The sequence below is a fragment of the Mastomys coucha genome, unplaced genomic scaffold (assembly GCF_008632895.1).
Source record: "Mastomys coucha isolate ucsf_1 unplaced genomic scaffold, UCSF_Mcou_1 pScaffold15, whole genome shotgun sequence".
In the NCBI taxonomy this organism is placed as follows: Eukaryota; Metazoa; Chordata; class Mammalia; order Rodentia; family Muridae; genus Mastomys; species Mastomys coucha.
In genome coordinates this window covers 127623350-127639588 of record NW_022196897.1, presented here as the reverse complement: position 1 = coordinate 127639588, position 16239 = coordinate 127623350, and the positions used below count along the sequence as shown (strand labels likewise).

General features: G+C 39.3%; 1 protein-coding gene and 1 long non-coding RNA gene across 13 annotated transcripts in view; one reads left to right on the top strand and one right to left on the bottom strand.

The window, feature by feature from the left end:
* LOC116091037 overlaps positions 1-705 on the top strand; it is a 1222-nt gene extending 517 nt beyond the window's left edge. Inside the window, exon 2 of the long non-coding RNA XR_004118909.1 lies at positions 279-705. This is a non-coding gene — a long non-coding RNA (uncharacterized LOC116091037). The remainder of the gene's footprint in view (positions 1-278) is intronic.
* Positions 1-16239, bottom strand: part of Macrod2 (mono-ADP ribosylhydrolase 2) — a 1944357-nt gene that overhangs the window by 10533 nt on the left and 1917585 nt on the right. For 9 of the 12 annotated variants that reach the window (XM_031372067.1, XM_031372063.1, XM_031372064.1 and 6 more), the window contains 2 exons: positions 10964-11032; positions 9081-9161 (listed from right to left, as the gene is read on the bottom strand). In XM_031372067.1, coding sequence (XP_031227927.1) covers positions 9081-9161; positions 10964-11032 — 150 coding nt within the window. The remainder of the gene's footprint in view (positions 1-9080; positions 9162-10963; positions 11033-16239) is intronic. The other 3 variants (XM_031372070.1, XM_031372073.1, XM_031372069.1) reach the window with 1 other exon arrangement.

Genomic DNA, 16239 nt, shown 5'->3' with positions numbered 1-16239 from the left:
AAAAAGTCCAGGACCAGTGCTGGTGGTCATCAGCTGCCCTCCTTTCCAACTTTCAAGAAACCAATGAAAGACACCTAACACTTCTCATTAGCTTTCTTCTAACACCCAGCTCCAAATACAGGATTGGTGCCTTCCACTTTGTGAACGGTAAATATCCCCCTCGCCTGCCATGCACTGGCAATATTGACTAATATTATCACTATAATAACCTCTATTTATTTGGGAGGTGTTCAGTTCTTTGCATAAAACCAATGACTAAAATTCTTTTCTTCTTCCAGAACATGAAAGAGTAAACTAATGGAATAATGGCAGGTGCTGGTCCCACACAAGACAGATGCTTCAAAGAATGGAGTCCTTGGATAGCATCCCGCGATGCCTCTCAAGATTTCAGGCTTAAATTGGTGGTCTCTCTTTTCTTATCTGAAAACTGCATTGATTTACTAATTATTTGTTGATTCATTTCAAACTTCATCTGTAAACTGGACAGATGCAATAATTCTGTCAGCAAGAGAAAAATTTATGTCCTGTTCAACCTGGTACATGTGTTTCTATAAGCGGCCACTCTCCAAGTGTAGTATGCAGGGGTAAGCACAGTAAAATGCTAGTTTTCTGTTCCCTCTAGTCAAAAGACACCCAGTCTACAACCTATTAATATATGTACTATAAAAAGCATTCCATAATAAAATAACTCTGTAAAAAAGTAAAGTTTAATCATATTAAAGAAGTTCTTGCTAAGGCTTCAGAGTCTACAGGTCTCTACTGCATCTAGGACATAGACTCGAGATTTTACATATCACTTTCTTGTTCATCAAGGACCAGTATATAGCAGCTGAACATTCACAGAGCCTGCTTTGTGAAGAAGTGATAAGAATCCATGTCCATCATTTTAGGGGCAGGCTGAAGCTGACACCATTGTCAGGCTGGGTGGATCTGGGCTTCTCCTGGATAATGGATGGTCATGGGTAGGGGGCTAAGAATTAAGGGAGGCAGTTCAGGTGATGGCAAGCCTGCGGAGCAAGCCTATGTGGTGGAGAAATTGCTGGTATAAGAAGCTTTATTTAAAACTACCATGTTACTTGCCCTTATGGCTGAATTACTTCCTAATTGATTGTCAACTCAAAGTAATTTATTTTTTTCTTCCCCTGAAAAATCCCTGAAAGGTGGAAAAAGATGGTGGCTGACTGACCTGTTCTGGTGTTTGTCAGAGACAGAGTTCAACAACTAACTAATAAACTAACTTTATGAGAACTGAGCAGATCAGCAAGAGACCATGATGCCTACCTTTTGCGTAACAACATGAGAATTTGTGTGGAGGCTCTAGCATGGCAGTGCCATCTACCCTTGATGGAAAACTGTTCCCCCTCCATTGGGAAAGGTCACCCTCTTTGACTCAGCAAGCAACTCCAGGAAGGACACTTGCGTATGTAGCCATGAAGGAAGAAGGGGACAACTGTCTAGATATGCAGATCAACAGAATTAATGCTGGCAATAAATGGGGTGACAGATGTCACTCTCATATTCTAGTGTAACAAAATGAGAAGGCACATCGAAGCAGGCAGCAGGTAAAGACTTGCCTGTGGCATCCTTTCCCTTACTCTAAACACTTAGCCCTGTGTGGGAAGGTGTTGCTGCCTTTAAAGAGGGATACATAACTGAGTTCCAGTCTTAAAACTGATTTGTGGAACAAAGCTGGCCACAGTGAATCTGGTACTGAAGAAAGACCTGTGAGCCCGCCCCCCCCCCAAGGCATCAGGTGGAGACCCAGAGCCTGAACCACTGAAACTACATTAGGCTTGGTAGTTAATTGCCTCCACCATGCCTCCTTAAGTCTATGGTGGCTGAGTGGAAAAACAAGGCTCGACCTCCTGGGAAGAAAAGTTTTAAAGCAAGCTAGCAGGCAGCATCAACACTCCTGTGGCACTTTGATACAGGACCTGGTAGAAAGTGTGTCTGCCATAGCTCAAAGCCTGATAGCCCATTTCTAACATTAGGCAGGGATGTGTCTGCTTCAGGAAGAGATTCCGGTTTGGATGCAGCTTTGGCAGTCTACAGCACAGATGCTCTTTCTCGGCAGCTACAAGCCTTGTATGTGACCCAGCCTCGTGCCAGCTTTGATAGCCAAGGGACTGTCTCTACTGTTTATCTCAAATCTCAGGTAATACAGCTTTAACAAGCCAGTTAACAGAGTTCCAGCATTGTCCTGGCGCAGGAATAGACTTCACTCTGTGCTTTGGCCAATACCAAATGAAATGTTGTTCCTTGACGTACCTGACTATGCAGATCTTTGTGACCGTGAGACATAGGCACATCTCAGTTTAGCAACAGTAAGGACTGCTGTGGTCAACAATCCTCTCAACTTAGTTTGCTCTAAGATCAAATTGCTGAGGGTACTAACTGATAGGTTTTAGCAGCCCAGGGCCAAATTCCTGGATGAAACCTAACACTGAGGAAAAGTTAATGACTGCCACTCATGGGCTTGGCCACCAACAGCCTCTGGAAGATCTCCAGGGTAAGGTAAAGACATGGGTACTAGACTTCTAAAGTATCTCATACGGCTCGAGCTGGTTACAGCAATCTGTTGCCCACAATACCACTTCACCAACAAGCAATCATATTAGTGTGTGCCTTGGACCTACCCCAATGTTGTGCTACTCTTGGCAGCATTTCTGGCCACAAATGTGACATTGACATTGGAGCTAAAGGCTAGACTATCAACAGTGAATTTTTTTCTGAAGTCAGTCTGAGCTCTGCTCTGGCACCTCACAACAAGCTGTTACTGTGGAAAACAGAGACAGGCTTATTGGGGACAGACACAGTTTTATTATGAACAATAGAATTGAAAATATATTTGGACAAATTTTGGCTGAAACAATACATTCTCCCCATAGACCTTGACCTGGAAGCTACCCAGTGCTAAAATACATGATGGAATCAGACCATACGCAGCCTGCTTCACATTTTTGGGAAATGAGTACTGAAAAGGCTGGGCAGGAGCTTACTAGTTGATACTGGAATGACCTGACATGCTAACAATATCAAGTATTTTTAGTCATGCCCAAAATAGATGTCTGAAACTGACTAGGTAGGTACCAGTGCAGGAGAACTTTCTGGAAATGTAAACACTTGTTTTAAGAAAAGAGCTTTAATTAAACAGAAGAAAACAGAAATGCTACAAAGGCAAAAGGAATTTTAAAAAATAACCCCCAAAATCAGAGCTAAAAAATATGCTTAGAGATGGCTCAGCAGTTAAGACCATTGACTGTTCTTCTAGAGGTCCTGAGTTCAATTCCCAGCAACCATGTGGTGATTCACTACCATCTATAATGGGATCCGATGCTCTCTTCTAGTGTGTTTGAAGACAGCTACAGTGTACTCATATGTAAAAATCTTTAAAAAAAAAATGCTTAGCAAATTAAAATCACAATAGAAGGCACCAGGAGATTAGTCAAAGAGACCATTAGTGAGCTAGAATTCCTGCTGCCATGAGATGCAGAACTAAAAATGAGGAAGGCCAATAATGTCTTTGGGATACTATTAGGAAAAGAACAAATATTTGGTAATTGGAGTCCAAGAATGGCTTAGCAATACCAAAGGAGTAGAAATTATTCAACTGTAGGATTCTTTCCTCGTGAACAATACAAACATTCAGATATAGCAAGGCTCAGGGTCACCAATCAAATTTAATATAGTCTACCTTCCCAATGTATGTTATGATTTAAGGTAAGTGATAAAAATATTCTCAAAGCTGTAATAGAAAAGAAGTAAATAAAGTTTACAAAGTGTCCCAAGTCATCTGGAAGCAGGTTGTTCAGAACATCATACAGGCCAGGCAAAAGTGGTGTGTAATCTCCATAGGACTGATGGGAAGAGATACTATGTCCAGCAAAGGTCCACATTAGCAATCAAGGACTGACAGAAGTGTCACTAAACTGAAGCCAAGAAAGTGTGTGAAACTACTCTACAAAAATGCAAAGGGACCTTTCAGACTGAAAGAGTTATCAAGTAAGAAGGCTAGGCATCTGTAAAATGTATGCACTACTTTACAAGTAAATCAAACTGGCTAGTATTGGACACATGGCAGATAAGAGTGCTTTAACAAAGAAGACACAATAAGCTAATGATCACCAGACCAATAGGCAGATAAATAACAAATAACCAAGACAGGGAATTAGATTTTCAAAAGCTCAACACTACTCTTGCTTTACCCTACTTCTCCTATTCTTCAAAATAGCATCCTATGTAGCCCAAAGTGGACTGAACTTATTATATAGCTGATGGCAACTTTGAATTCCTCACTGTCTTTGCCTCTGCTTCTAAAGAGCTGAGATTACAAGTGTGTGTCACCAGACTTAACCAATTCTCTTAGGACTATATTTTTGCCCTTTTGTTTCTGCTCTCTATGGTATTGTTTCAAATGATCTTTATGTGTTGCATTGAGTATGATAAAAGTAATTGTAAAGCAAACCAAACATAAGATGAAGAATGGAAGTACGAGAAGACTATGAATGGTTTACATAAGGGATGAATTAAGAGTTTACCTATTAATAATTACTTTGGATGTAAATGAATTAATTTTTCAACTGAACATCATAGTTATTGATTGGGATAAAACACATAGCCAAACCACATAATGATTTGACAAAACTCACTTTACAACTCAAGGCTGAGAACAAAGAGATGGAGTGAAATATTCCATGCTAAGAAGATCCAAAAGAAATCAGGAATAACCGTACATTCATCTAGACCAAATATCCCAACCAAACAAGAGAATTAAATTGTACCCTAGACCCTAGGCTCCAGCAGTCATCAACAGACTGCTCCATTTGCTAAAGGTACACAGAATGTTCTTTAGGACATATGTCATGCAGAAAAGCCCAACATATTTTTGGATGTAAATTATATTGTTAACAATCTGTAGATGTAGGAATAAAATTGGTCATTGAAATACACCAAAACAAATAAAAATGTAGATAACATACTAAAACCTAGCAGATGCAATGGCCATAACATTAAAAGGGAAGTTTTTAGGAATTAATTCAATTATAAGAGGCAATTGGAAATATTGCAAACAAGCTATCCATGAATATCAAGCATCTAGAAAACAACATCATACCAAACCAACACTAATAAAAAGATAATCAAACAATGCAAACATCAAAAACTTATTTAGAAGAATTAAATAGTGAACCTTCAGCTAACTTAAGGAAAGAGAATAATAAAATCAAATTTAAAGGGAGGCAATATAATGGATAAACACAAAAGATCATGCCCGGTTATATAACAACTATATGTCAAATGCCTACACAATCACAAGAATGAGTCATAAAGAAATAGAAAAGATCAATAAAAAGAAGAGAGATTGGATTGATAACCAAAATTTCTGCAGTACCACTTAGTGTTACTGATGCCAATAGTTCTGAGTTTTGTGCAATGAAGGCAACATTTAAAGAACTTTTATCAGTTCATAGAAGTTATCCCAAAAAAATAAGAGAAAAAGAAATTCTTCCAAACTCATTTCATAAAGCTGACATTTCTTTCATTAAACAGCCTTGTGATCCTCTTCCCCTTCCTCCTCTTCCTCCTCACTACACAGAGTGAAAGGGGAGAATAGGAGAGAGAGAATGCTACAGATCAATTGCCCCAATAAATACAAATGTAAAATTATGAACAAAACTTGAAAACCAAATCCAACTACATAGTAAAATGATTCTACACTCAGACAAGAGGGATTATCCCAGGGAAAAAAATGATGGCTCAATGAGATCCATCAATTCTGTCAATCAATACTAATAATCATCTGATAAAAAGTTATTTCATCATTAAAATACCAGACAAACTGTGTAAATATAACATATAAATATCAATGGTAATAGCCCAACTGGCAAGCTCTCTGCCTAAGATATGAAATGACCGTCTCATACTCTCTCCACTTTTATTTGACAGAGCTCTGCAAATTGTCTAGGGTTCTCAGGCAAAAAGTAGAACAAAGGTATCCAAAGTGAAACATTGCCCATGTTTATACATGATTTGATTTGCTTTATAGGAAATGCCAAAGGCTCCTCTGTAGTAGAAGCAGTAACTAAATTCAGCAAAGTTGCAGTAACATATAATCAGCATACAAACATGTGTAGCATTGCTATACGCTCTTAGTGACTTGCCCTTAGAAATAAAAAAATTAATCCCATCTATGAGGAAATTTAACTATGAAACATTGACAGAGGAAACGTAACTACAAAACATTGACAAAAGAAACTAAGCAGGACACAAAGAAAGTAAAAAAAAAAAAATTGTTCTACCCCTGTGTAATCCATATCAAAAGTGTAATGATACTGTTCACACAGTTGGAAAAATAATTTTATGTGTAGCTACAAAAGTCTCCAACAGCCAAAATTATCCTGGGTAAACAACCAAAAAAGATATTGCTTCAAAGCTGAAATGATCAAACCATTAGGTTTGAACTTTAAAACGGACATGTGAGTTACTAGAAAGCCTAGAAGGTACTAAGGATATGTACTAGACAAAGGACAGTCCTTTCACTGGGTGCTGTGTAAGTATGGCTACAGGCAGAAGAGTAAAACTAGACTTCTCTGTTTCATCAACTATACCAATCAACTACAGGAAGATTAAAGACTCATAGAAGACAGGAAACTATCAGAGGAAAACAAAGGAAACTTCTCAGGATGTTGGCAAGGACAAAGATTTTTTTGGCACAGACTTCAAAAAAGTACAGGAAGCAAAAGCGAAAGTAAACAAGTGGGATTTCATCAAATTGGAAGGCTCTGCTGCAGAAAAAAAAAAAAAGAAGTTGATGGGGTGAAGAGACTTTATGGTGGTTTAAATATGCTTGGCCCAGGGAGTGGGACTATTAGGAGATGTGACCTTGTTGGAGTGGGTGTGGTCATGTTGAAGGAAGTGTGTCACTGTGGGGATGGGCTTCGAGACCTCCTCCTAGCTGCCTGTAAGTTAGTCTTCTGCCAGCCTTCAGATCATGATGTAGAACTCTCATCTTCTCCTGCACCATACCTGTCTGGACAATGCTGTGCTCTAACCTTGATAAGAATGGACCTCTCAACCTGTAAGCCAGCCCCAATAAAATATTGTCCTTTTATAAGACTTGCTTTGGTCATGGTGTTGGTTCACAGCAACAAAACCCTAACTAAAAGAGACATCTTACCAAGTGGGAAAGAATCTCAGTAAGTTATATCACTGAAAAGGGGTTGCTATTCAGAATAGAAGGAACTACAGAAACATTAGCAAGGGAACATGTGACCTACTTCATACATGGGTAACAAATTTAAGCAAACATTTCTCGAATTTGACTAATGGGGATATTCAAGTACAAATTACAAATTGCACAAAGATATCATTTCCTTGCAGTAGAAATTGTGATTATCAAAACAATGGAAATAATAAAGGTTGGCAAGGGTTTGGAGAAGCCCTGCAAACTGTTAGTGTGAATTTAAAATAGTATAGTCATTATAGAAAACAGTATGGATGTTTCATGGGGAACAAACCTACCATATGGTCTGACATCCCAATTACTGAGCATATTTCTGAAGGAAACAAAGCCAGTATGTTGAAAGACTTCTTTGCAACATAATATCCACAAAATAAGAATAACTATTAAGGGATTTATAGGTAGATAAAGAAAATGTGGCACATATATGTACTGGGATACTGGTTACCATTACAGGAATGAATCCTATCAATTGTGACGTGTGGAATGAGAGGTTATATTAAAAGAAATAGACTGGATACAGAAAGGCAAGGGATTAATCATCTCTCAGAAACTGAGTGGAAGGCAGTTGTCACCAGAGATCAGACACCCTGAGAGGGACTTGGGGATGGCTTTCTGAACTGCAGTTAGGTAAGATTGAGAAGTTGTGTAGGCTTGCATAGGACAATGTCTGCAGATGCGAAGGAAGGGAAGATTTACATTTCAAAGAGCTAAAGGGAATTTGAGTTTTTACCATAAAGAAATGAGTAATGATGAATATTCTTAACCTGACTTAGACATTATAACATGTGTCTGTCTATAGAACACACATCGCATAGTTGACCACAAGTAAGGGTAACTTTATAATGTTATGTATCACCAAGCATAAAAAGACATATATCACTTTATATAATTTATGGCCTATGGATTCTAGTTTTCTTAGCTGTGAGATCTACTGTTGCTGGGGGGATTAGCAATTCTCCTCTGGAGTTTCTCTTCCCTTCCCAGGTAACCAGAGTGACTGTTTCCTCTCTTATCTAATATACATTCACTGAGCCGCCAAGCTCGCTGACCCCTGCCTTCAAAAGTCTACAGAAAGCATTTCCCTTATTTTGTGGGCTGCTGCTGCCTGTCTTACCCCAGCTTCTCTTGCACGGAGTGCTGGGTGTTAGTTGAAAGTATTTCACCTAAATCTGTCTCAGCATACCTTTCTAATCAAACTGGAAAAGAACCTCTAATATTTCAAACACAAACCTCAATGGCCAAGTAGAATCATGCCTGCTGAAACAGGTATTATTCTGATGTAAACAATGGCATTTCCAAATGTTCTTAGCATAGGAGAGGGGATGTTAATAAGTTCATGGTGCTGGGATCTTTATTTGACTCTGATTTGGAGGGCATCCACTTAAATAGGTTTATTTTTGAGGTGCTCTGAAAGAGTCAATGTGTGTCTGGCCAAAGCCTCAGAGGCTAGCAGTTGAGGATATGAAAAGAATCTTAGCCCAAGATCAATGGAGAGCTCTGGGAATGTTGGGACAAGGTTAAGACAGGCCAGGTAGACTGCAGTCTGACCTTGGAATGACTCACCACGACCTCCATATAGTAAGGAATGTTTAAACCATGTGTGCTATCTTAGAAAAAAAATTGTGTGCACACACATGTGAGTGTATGTGTATGTGTGTGTGTGTGTGTGTGTGTTAAAGGCTTCCATTTTCATGATTTCCTAGGTAGAACTTGGCTTTTGAAATTTACTTTGTTTTAACCAAATATGTTGATCCTTAGATCAAATCATTTCCTTCATCCTAGATTACATGTGTACAAAATACCACAGAATCACCATTGAGCACAGGCAGCTGAGACTCACCATCAGGACCTGCAGTGTTTTCTGCCTCGCTGGAACCTTGGCTTTCTGCAAACACAGCAGGTGCATCCTCCTCGCCTTGAGCTGAAGGAAGGAAAGCAGAGTCCTGATTAGAGAGAATCAGCTCAGCCCAGCTGCCAATCTGCTCTCACCCTCCACTGCCCTCTTAAAGTTCACCATGCTCTGGGGATTAAACTTCTTTTGCAGAGTGGGTTACAGGAGGGAGCCATGGGTTGAAATGCTTCAATATCCTAGGGCTGTCTCCTGAGTTCTCTTTAATTTGTGAGGCAATCACGTGCACACACAGAGATTCTCAAAATAGAAGTGTAGTAGGATAAGAGAAAGAATGTGCTCTAATCAACACAGAGTACTGTTTAAATTTAGGGAGGGAACAGAGAGGGAGGGAAGGAGAGGGAGGGGGAGAGGGGGAGAGACAGAGGCAGAGGAAAGAGGGAAGGAGAAGAGAGACATAGAGGAAAAATGGAGGGAGGGATAGAGGGGAGAGAGCAGACAGGAGATGGAAGGAGGGAGGGAAGGACTTGGGGAGAGAGAGGAAGGAAGAGGAGGAAGGGAAAGAGGAGGAGGAGGAGGAAGAGGAGAAGGAGGAGGAAGGGGAGGAGGAGGAGGAAGAGGAGGGGGAGGAGGAGACTTTAAAAAAACATGAAGGAAAAAAGTCTGATCTTGCCTTAGGCATTCCTGAAAGTTGAAAGTTTCCATTTCCTCACAGGGAGAGTTTTTTTTGTTGTTGTTAAACTACAGATGTGCAACAAGGCTGCCTCTCTAGACCTTCTAAAGCACTGGCATGTTGGGGTGCTAAGGATCTAGCCTGCTGCTGGCTTGTGTTGTGACCGTTTTCTATATGACCCTCAGAAAGAAGGGCATCAATTCACGGTGGTTCAAGCTATACTCTCCCCCCTCCAAATAAAACAAAAACCCCTCAAATTACCAGGTTTTCTCTGTGTAGGCCTGACTGTCCTAGAACTCACTCAGTAGACCAGGCTGGCTTCCAACTCAGAGGTCCTCCTGCCTAGTGCTTAGATGAAAAAGGTGCAAGCCGCCCTACCTGGCTTACACAACATTCTTAACTCACAGGGAGAGAGGGCTGTTCACTTTTCCAGATATTCAGAAGGACAATCAGTCTCTCCGAGCTTAAATACCTAGTATGTTTTCCCAACATGAATAAGAAGGGCATTTATAAATCAGATCAAAGTGCTACAAATACAAATATGGGAAGTGTTTATTTCTGTACATTTTAAAGAGAAGGTGAAATCATTTTACAGGAGGACATCCTGGGGGAAGGAGTTAAACTCACTGTGCCAAGTGGGGATGAAGCAAGAGCTCCTGGGTATAATCTTTTCTGAGGGGGACCTTTGCTGGTACAGTCTGTACTCCCGGCAGCCATTTACTTATGCTGACAGTCAAGAAATATGACTTAGACATGACTGAGCACGTAGCCTGGGTGGTCAGAACGTGAAGATGCAAACACAAGTGGAAGCAGGCAAAGAGGAAGAAAGCCATCTTAAGATTTGCAGTATAAGTTAAGGCTCATTTAACCGAAAATGCCGAACAGGCTTTTGTATTGTCTGTTTAAGACAGGGAATGTGAAGTAGACAGAGGAATTGGGGAGATATTAGTCTTCGGTAAAACCAATGGTGCAGGATTAGATGAGCCGGCACAGGAGAAGAATAACACAGGAAGAAAATTCTTCAAGAGCAACCGTCCTGTAGTACTGCTTGAGTTCTTCTTGTAATGTCTGAGGATGAGATTGGAACATGGGAAATAGACCTTGAACTTCCAGCTGGACCTGTCAGCATAATATCATACTCTAATTCTGAAACTTCCAGAATGTTTAGCACTTTGCATTTGCTCATTAGCAGACTACTTACACATCAGTGCAGAAGAAACCAGTGGTGCACCCTCTAAGGGTGAGAGCATGAGCAGTTTGCCATGAAAGACTGAAAGAAAGCATAAATTAGGAAAAATAAAAAAATATTTGACTTCATAAACAGAACAAGCTTTGGGGTAGACCTTACAAGTATTTTGTAAGAGAAAAATAGTTGGATTTTAAAATCATAGGTGATTAATAGTATTAAAAGATGTAAAGAACTTCTAAAAATAGAAATATAGGTCAGTAATCCAATAGAAAAAAAATTGCAAGAGATGTGAGAGTTCATTAAGAAATAATGTCCTGGGCTGGTGAGATGGCTCAGCGGGGAAGAGCACGGACTGCTCTTCGGAAGGTCAGGAGTTCAAATCCCAGCAACCACATGGTGGCTCACAACCACCCATAATGAGATCTGACGCCCGCGTCTGGTGCGTCTGAAGACAACTACAGTATACTTACATATAGTAAATAAATAAATCTTAAAAAAAAAAAAAAGAAAGAATGTCCTGCATTCTAGTGAAAAGATGATTCAGTTTTATAATTATGAGAGAAATGCAAATGAAGATGATGAGGAGACAGGGTTTCTGCCTGACTTGGCAGTTGCAGACTAACCCTCTCCCAAGAATCTCTAGAAGCACTAGGCTGGCAGTAATTATTTTAAGGAACCAGGAAGCTAAGAATGCAGCACAGACTCTATGAGGAACAGAGCAGAAGGCCAACAATTAAACCAGTGCTCCAAGGGTCCTTAAGGGTTGATGGAAGGCAAAATGTGAGTGGTTGGGGCTCACCAAGGAAGAAAGATCCTGCTAAGTGCCTCAAGTTTTTTGTAGGTCTAAGACAGATCAACTTTTAAGCAAAAAACGAAGTCCAGGTCTGGGAAGATAGCTAAATGGAACCCTTGCCTAGAATGTGTAAGTGGATAGGTTTCCTTCCCAACATACACACACACACACACACACACACACAAACACACAAACTTTTAATAAATAATTTTAGAAGACAAAGAAAGACCTCCTCCTTGGGTTACCTTGGGTTACATTTCTCTATTACACTCTCCTACTTGTTGGAAGCAAAAAATAAATCTTCTCTGGAGGAAGATAAAACCACTCAGATCTCAAGTTATCCTCAAAGTTTTTAAGTACAGTGTCCACCCCATAACCAAAAATTACCTGGCAGTGCAAAACTGCCACAGCAGGTCATTGAAAACCAGGAGAATTAAAACAAGGGACCATAGACAAAATGGGAGTGAGCCATGTATGCTAAGAACTTGGGTGCTGCGATGAGTAATATGCATGGGCAAAATGTCTCTCAGAAAAGTAGACACTGTAAAACCAGATGGCAACTAAATAGGTGAAATCGATGGCAGGTCCACTCAGCTGAAATACAGTTAATAATCTAAAAGCTGAATCAGGGGGAAACTCGGCAGAGTGAGCAGGAGAGTGGGCAGTCTGGCCCACCCACTGAGTGATGAGATAAAAGAGCTAGTCAGGCCAACCTTTGAGAGAGAACTTGGAATTTTTTGAATCCTCTTTACAATGGGCAAAGCTAAGATTCTAAGAAAGAGCAGATTTTAATTTGTTGAAATTAATAGGTGGTACGATGCTCTGATATTCTGTCAAGGGTGTGATAACTAAGCAAACTTAATGCATAACAAAACTCACTCAGATCAGTCATTGTGAAATTGCTGAAAACCGAGGATAAAGAAAAACTGTAAAACTTGTCTAGTTAAGGAAAGGCCTGTTGGACTTAAAATGAGCAACAGTTAAGATTTGTGTGCGAGCTTGCAACACACAGGAGTGGAGAGACAGTGTAATGTCTGCTTGGGAATAAAGGAAAAATGTCTCCAGCTTAAATTCCCAAACCCAACAAAATCTTTCCAATTTGCATTTGAAATCAGAATTATTCTTAGAAAAACAAAACAAGATGGAATTAGGTAATAGCCAATGTCTACAGAAGGGATTGTTACCAACATTCTTGAAAGAAATTCCAGGTCGGTGGCAGAACCAGTAAGAAAAGGAAGGATGAGGCAGGATCTCCTGACTATGGCATAAACATATTATACAGAACACACATTATACTAACCAGGAAGGAAGAGACTGGCAGTCTGGGAAATGCTAAGTTAGCAGCACAAGTTTATCAAAGCACATCATCAAGAGAGTGCTCAGGATTCCTGTATTCAACACCCCCCAAAACGCACATGCGATTAGAAGGATAGGAAAAACAACAGAGAGTGAACAAGACAGAGTCTTGTGACAAAGAGGAGTGCTGGATAGTTACTGGATTTTTTGAATAACTTCTTACCACATTTTATAGTTTCATAAAATCATGGGTTTATTTTTGTGTTTGGTTGTTTGTTTTTGTGTTTTTGTTTTTCTAGTAAAACCACTATAAAGTGTCTGACCCTTATGCCACTCTCAGGAATTCAGTCAGGATTGAAGAATTTATAGCATTAATGTTATATTTGATAAGGAGTTATCACCACAGAAAGAAAATTAGATGGCCTAATTCTTCTGACACGTGATTTCCTTGACATTCTTCTCTGGGTTCTCACTTTTGATGGGATCTAGATCTAGTGGCAGGGTGGAAGGAGTAAGAGAATTCCTGAGATGTGGAATGCTAGTACCCATAGAGAAACAGCCAATGGACAGGTCAGATACCAGACTATTAAGCAATGCTCAACAAACATGAAATAGGATACAAGAAATTGTCAAGAGTTAGGGAGGCCAAGAAAGGCCAACTTGAGCGAAGCAAAGTTCAAAAAGCCAACCAGAAAACAGCAAACTGTTAAATTGCTTGCCCTAAGCCTATGCTTTTAACCTCATTATCTAATAGGACTTGTGAGGCATCTCAAACTATGACAATACGTTAGCATACATTAGCATGGTATTCAATAGGTCGTTTGGGATCCAAAGCAGACAGAAAGCACAGCAGCCTTTAAAGTTCTATCTCTACATACTACATTTCTGGAACACAGAGAGGCATTGTCTATTTGATTTGCTCTCACAGCATTAACTGTGCTTGGTGGATATACTCATTTAGTAACATTAGTCTGTGTGATGTGTGCCTGCATGTGTTGATTGGGACTTGAATCTATCTGTGTATGGCATGCTTTGATGACCTTGCATGTGCATATGTGTATCTGCTCAAGTGTGCAAGTATATATTCAGGAAGGGAGAGAAGAAAAGACATTTGTTACTCTGACATGAGCGTGACACTGGTGTTATCTGAACGGCTTCTATCCTGCTGAGCAATGCAACTGAGTGTCCCAGAGAAATGAGTCCATTTCACATAGACAATAGAATCTGATAAAACCCAAACACCTCTATTCTCTATTTATTCCAGTTTGCCTGACCTTCCTCCAGTTTGATTGGTACTGCTTGCAACATAAACAAGAGGTATATTTCAGGACTCCTAGCAGGAGATAAAAGATGCTGAAATAGAGTCTGGGACATTCAGTACCATTTTCATTTTCAATTACCAACTGCCATCGTTCTCCTCAAAGCTTTGATCATAGCAACCTTTTGTAGGTCAATGGCACTACATTAAAAAAAAAAATGATAAATGGAGCAGGCCTCATCACAGAAAAGAAGATGCCATGGTACATACTTAAGGCCAAGTAACTGGCCTTTTAAATACCATAAATTTAGAAAGATGTTAGAGGATCATCTAAGATTATACTTTGATATATTTACTAATAATTAAGGCCTGCAAATCAAGAATGGCTATCATCTCTCAGAATACACACTTGCACGTAAGCTCAGAGAACAGGGTCTATTGGAATTCCACTGTATTGAATTAAAGTGTTGTTGACCCAAATGAAGTATTTTTGAACTACTGTCCCAACATCTGTGTTCCAGTGTTGCTCTTGATTACTGGAAACGTTTATTTCCCACTCGATCCCCTCTTGGGAGTTTTTTTTTTTTTCTTACTGTCTCTGGATGCTAAGTTTGGTCATGAAAATTTTGGGCACAAAGCATCTTCTGAGTCAAGTCACATAGAGACTGGCAGTGCATTTGCACAGTTGAGTCTTTCCTGATTCTCTTGTCTTCTACCCTAACACGGAGCATGCTTTGTGGATCAGCTGGTCCGATGAGGATGAGACTCAATTTAGAGCCTGGCATGCTTTCTGGGTCAGAGAAACTGTAGTTGGTCCTGGTATTTTCAATCAACATATTGGTGGGTTTTATTCTAAGCTATGGCTAAAGATGTTTAACACACAGAATTATTATGGCTATAGCATGCACACACACACACACACATTCTTTATATATGCCAAGTGTACATTGTTTCTCAATTCCACCTCATAGAAATTATATCAGAGTACATTAGGTTTGATTTGTACCTAATGGGTTAATATATGATTATAAGAGGTTAATTTCTAGCATTTACTAAACAAAGATAGATGTGCAGAAAATACTGAATTAAAATATTCTGAGAAATCTAATTCAAGCTTTGTTGACTTTAGAATGCTTCTATGATGGAAAAAAAAACTGGTCTTAGAGTTTAAGGCATCTATCACATCTGTTTAACTCCCAAGGTCAAATGAAAGAAGGTGTTTATTCTACATGCCTAGACACCAAGTTAGAATTTTAGTTGTTTTTAAGCTACTGCTTGTTAGGGATGATGTGCTCAATTAGACCGTGCTTTGTCTTAGACTGTCATGTTCACTCTCTAGGTCTAGACACCCACCCAGCTAAGTGAGAAGAGCACAAAGACCCAGGTAACAAGGGAGGAGGGAGTGTCAGTGCAAACATAGGGTTAGGAAAGAGTGTGACTCTCCAAGCCATGCTAATACAGTCTTACTGACATAAACCCAGTTTTATTCTCAGGTCACCAACACTATTTAGGAATTATCTTGCAAGCTATTCTTACACTATATTCAATCTCAGAAAAAAAAAAAGTCATTGCTATCTTTCAGCATTGTAGTCTTCTTTTATTGCTACTTATCCGTAATTAGCTTCTTTAAGTTCTAGATGAATAGCTCTCAAGTATGGAGAATAAAATGTCACACATCTCTTTCTTCTTTTAGAAAGAAAAATGATCAGTTTGCTGAAGGTAAATTTGTATGTCATTAAAACATCAAATTTCTGATATAAATGTTCTTAACAAGTATCTATTTTTTTCTTTTAGTCTTTTAAGGTTGTTGTTTGGAAACAAGCTGTAAGTGCTTAGAATGTATTACTTTTCTTGTCAAAGGTTCATGTTTAAATTCTTCAATCTCATTCAAAATAAGTCAAGTGCTTTTTTCTTTTTTTTTGTTTTTTTTTGTTTTTTTTT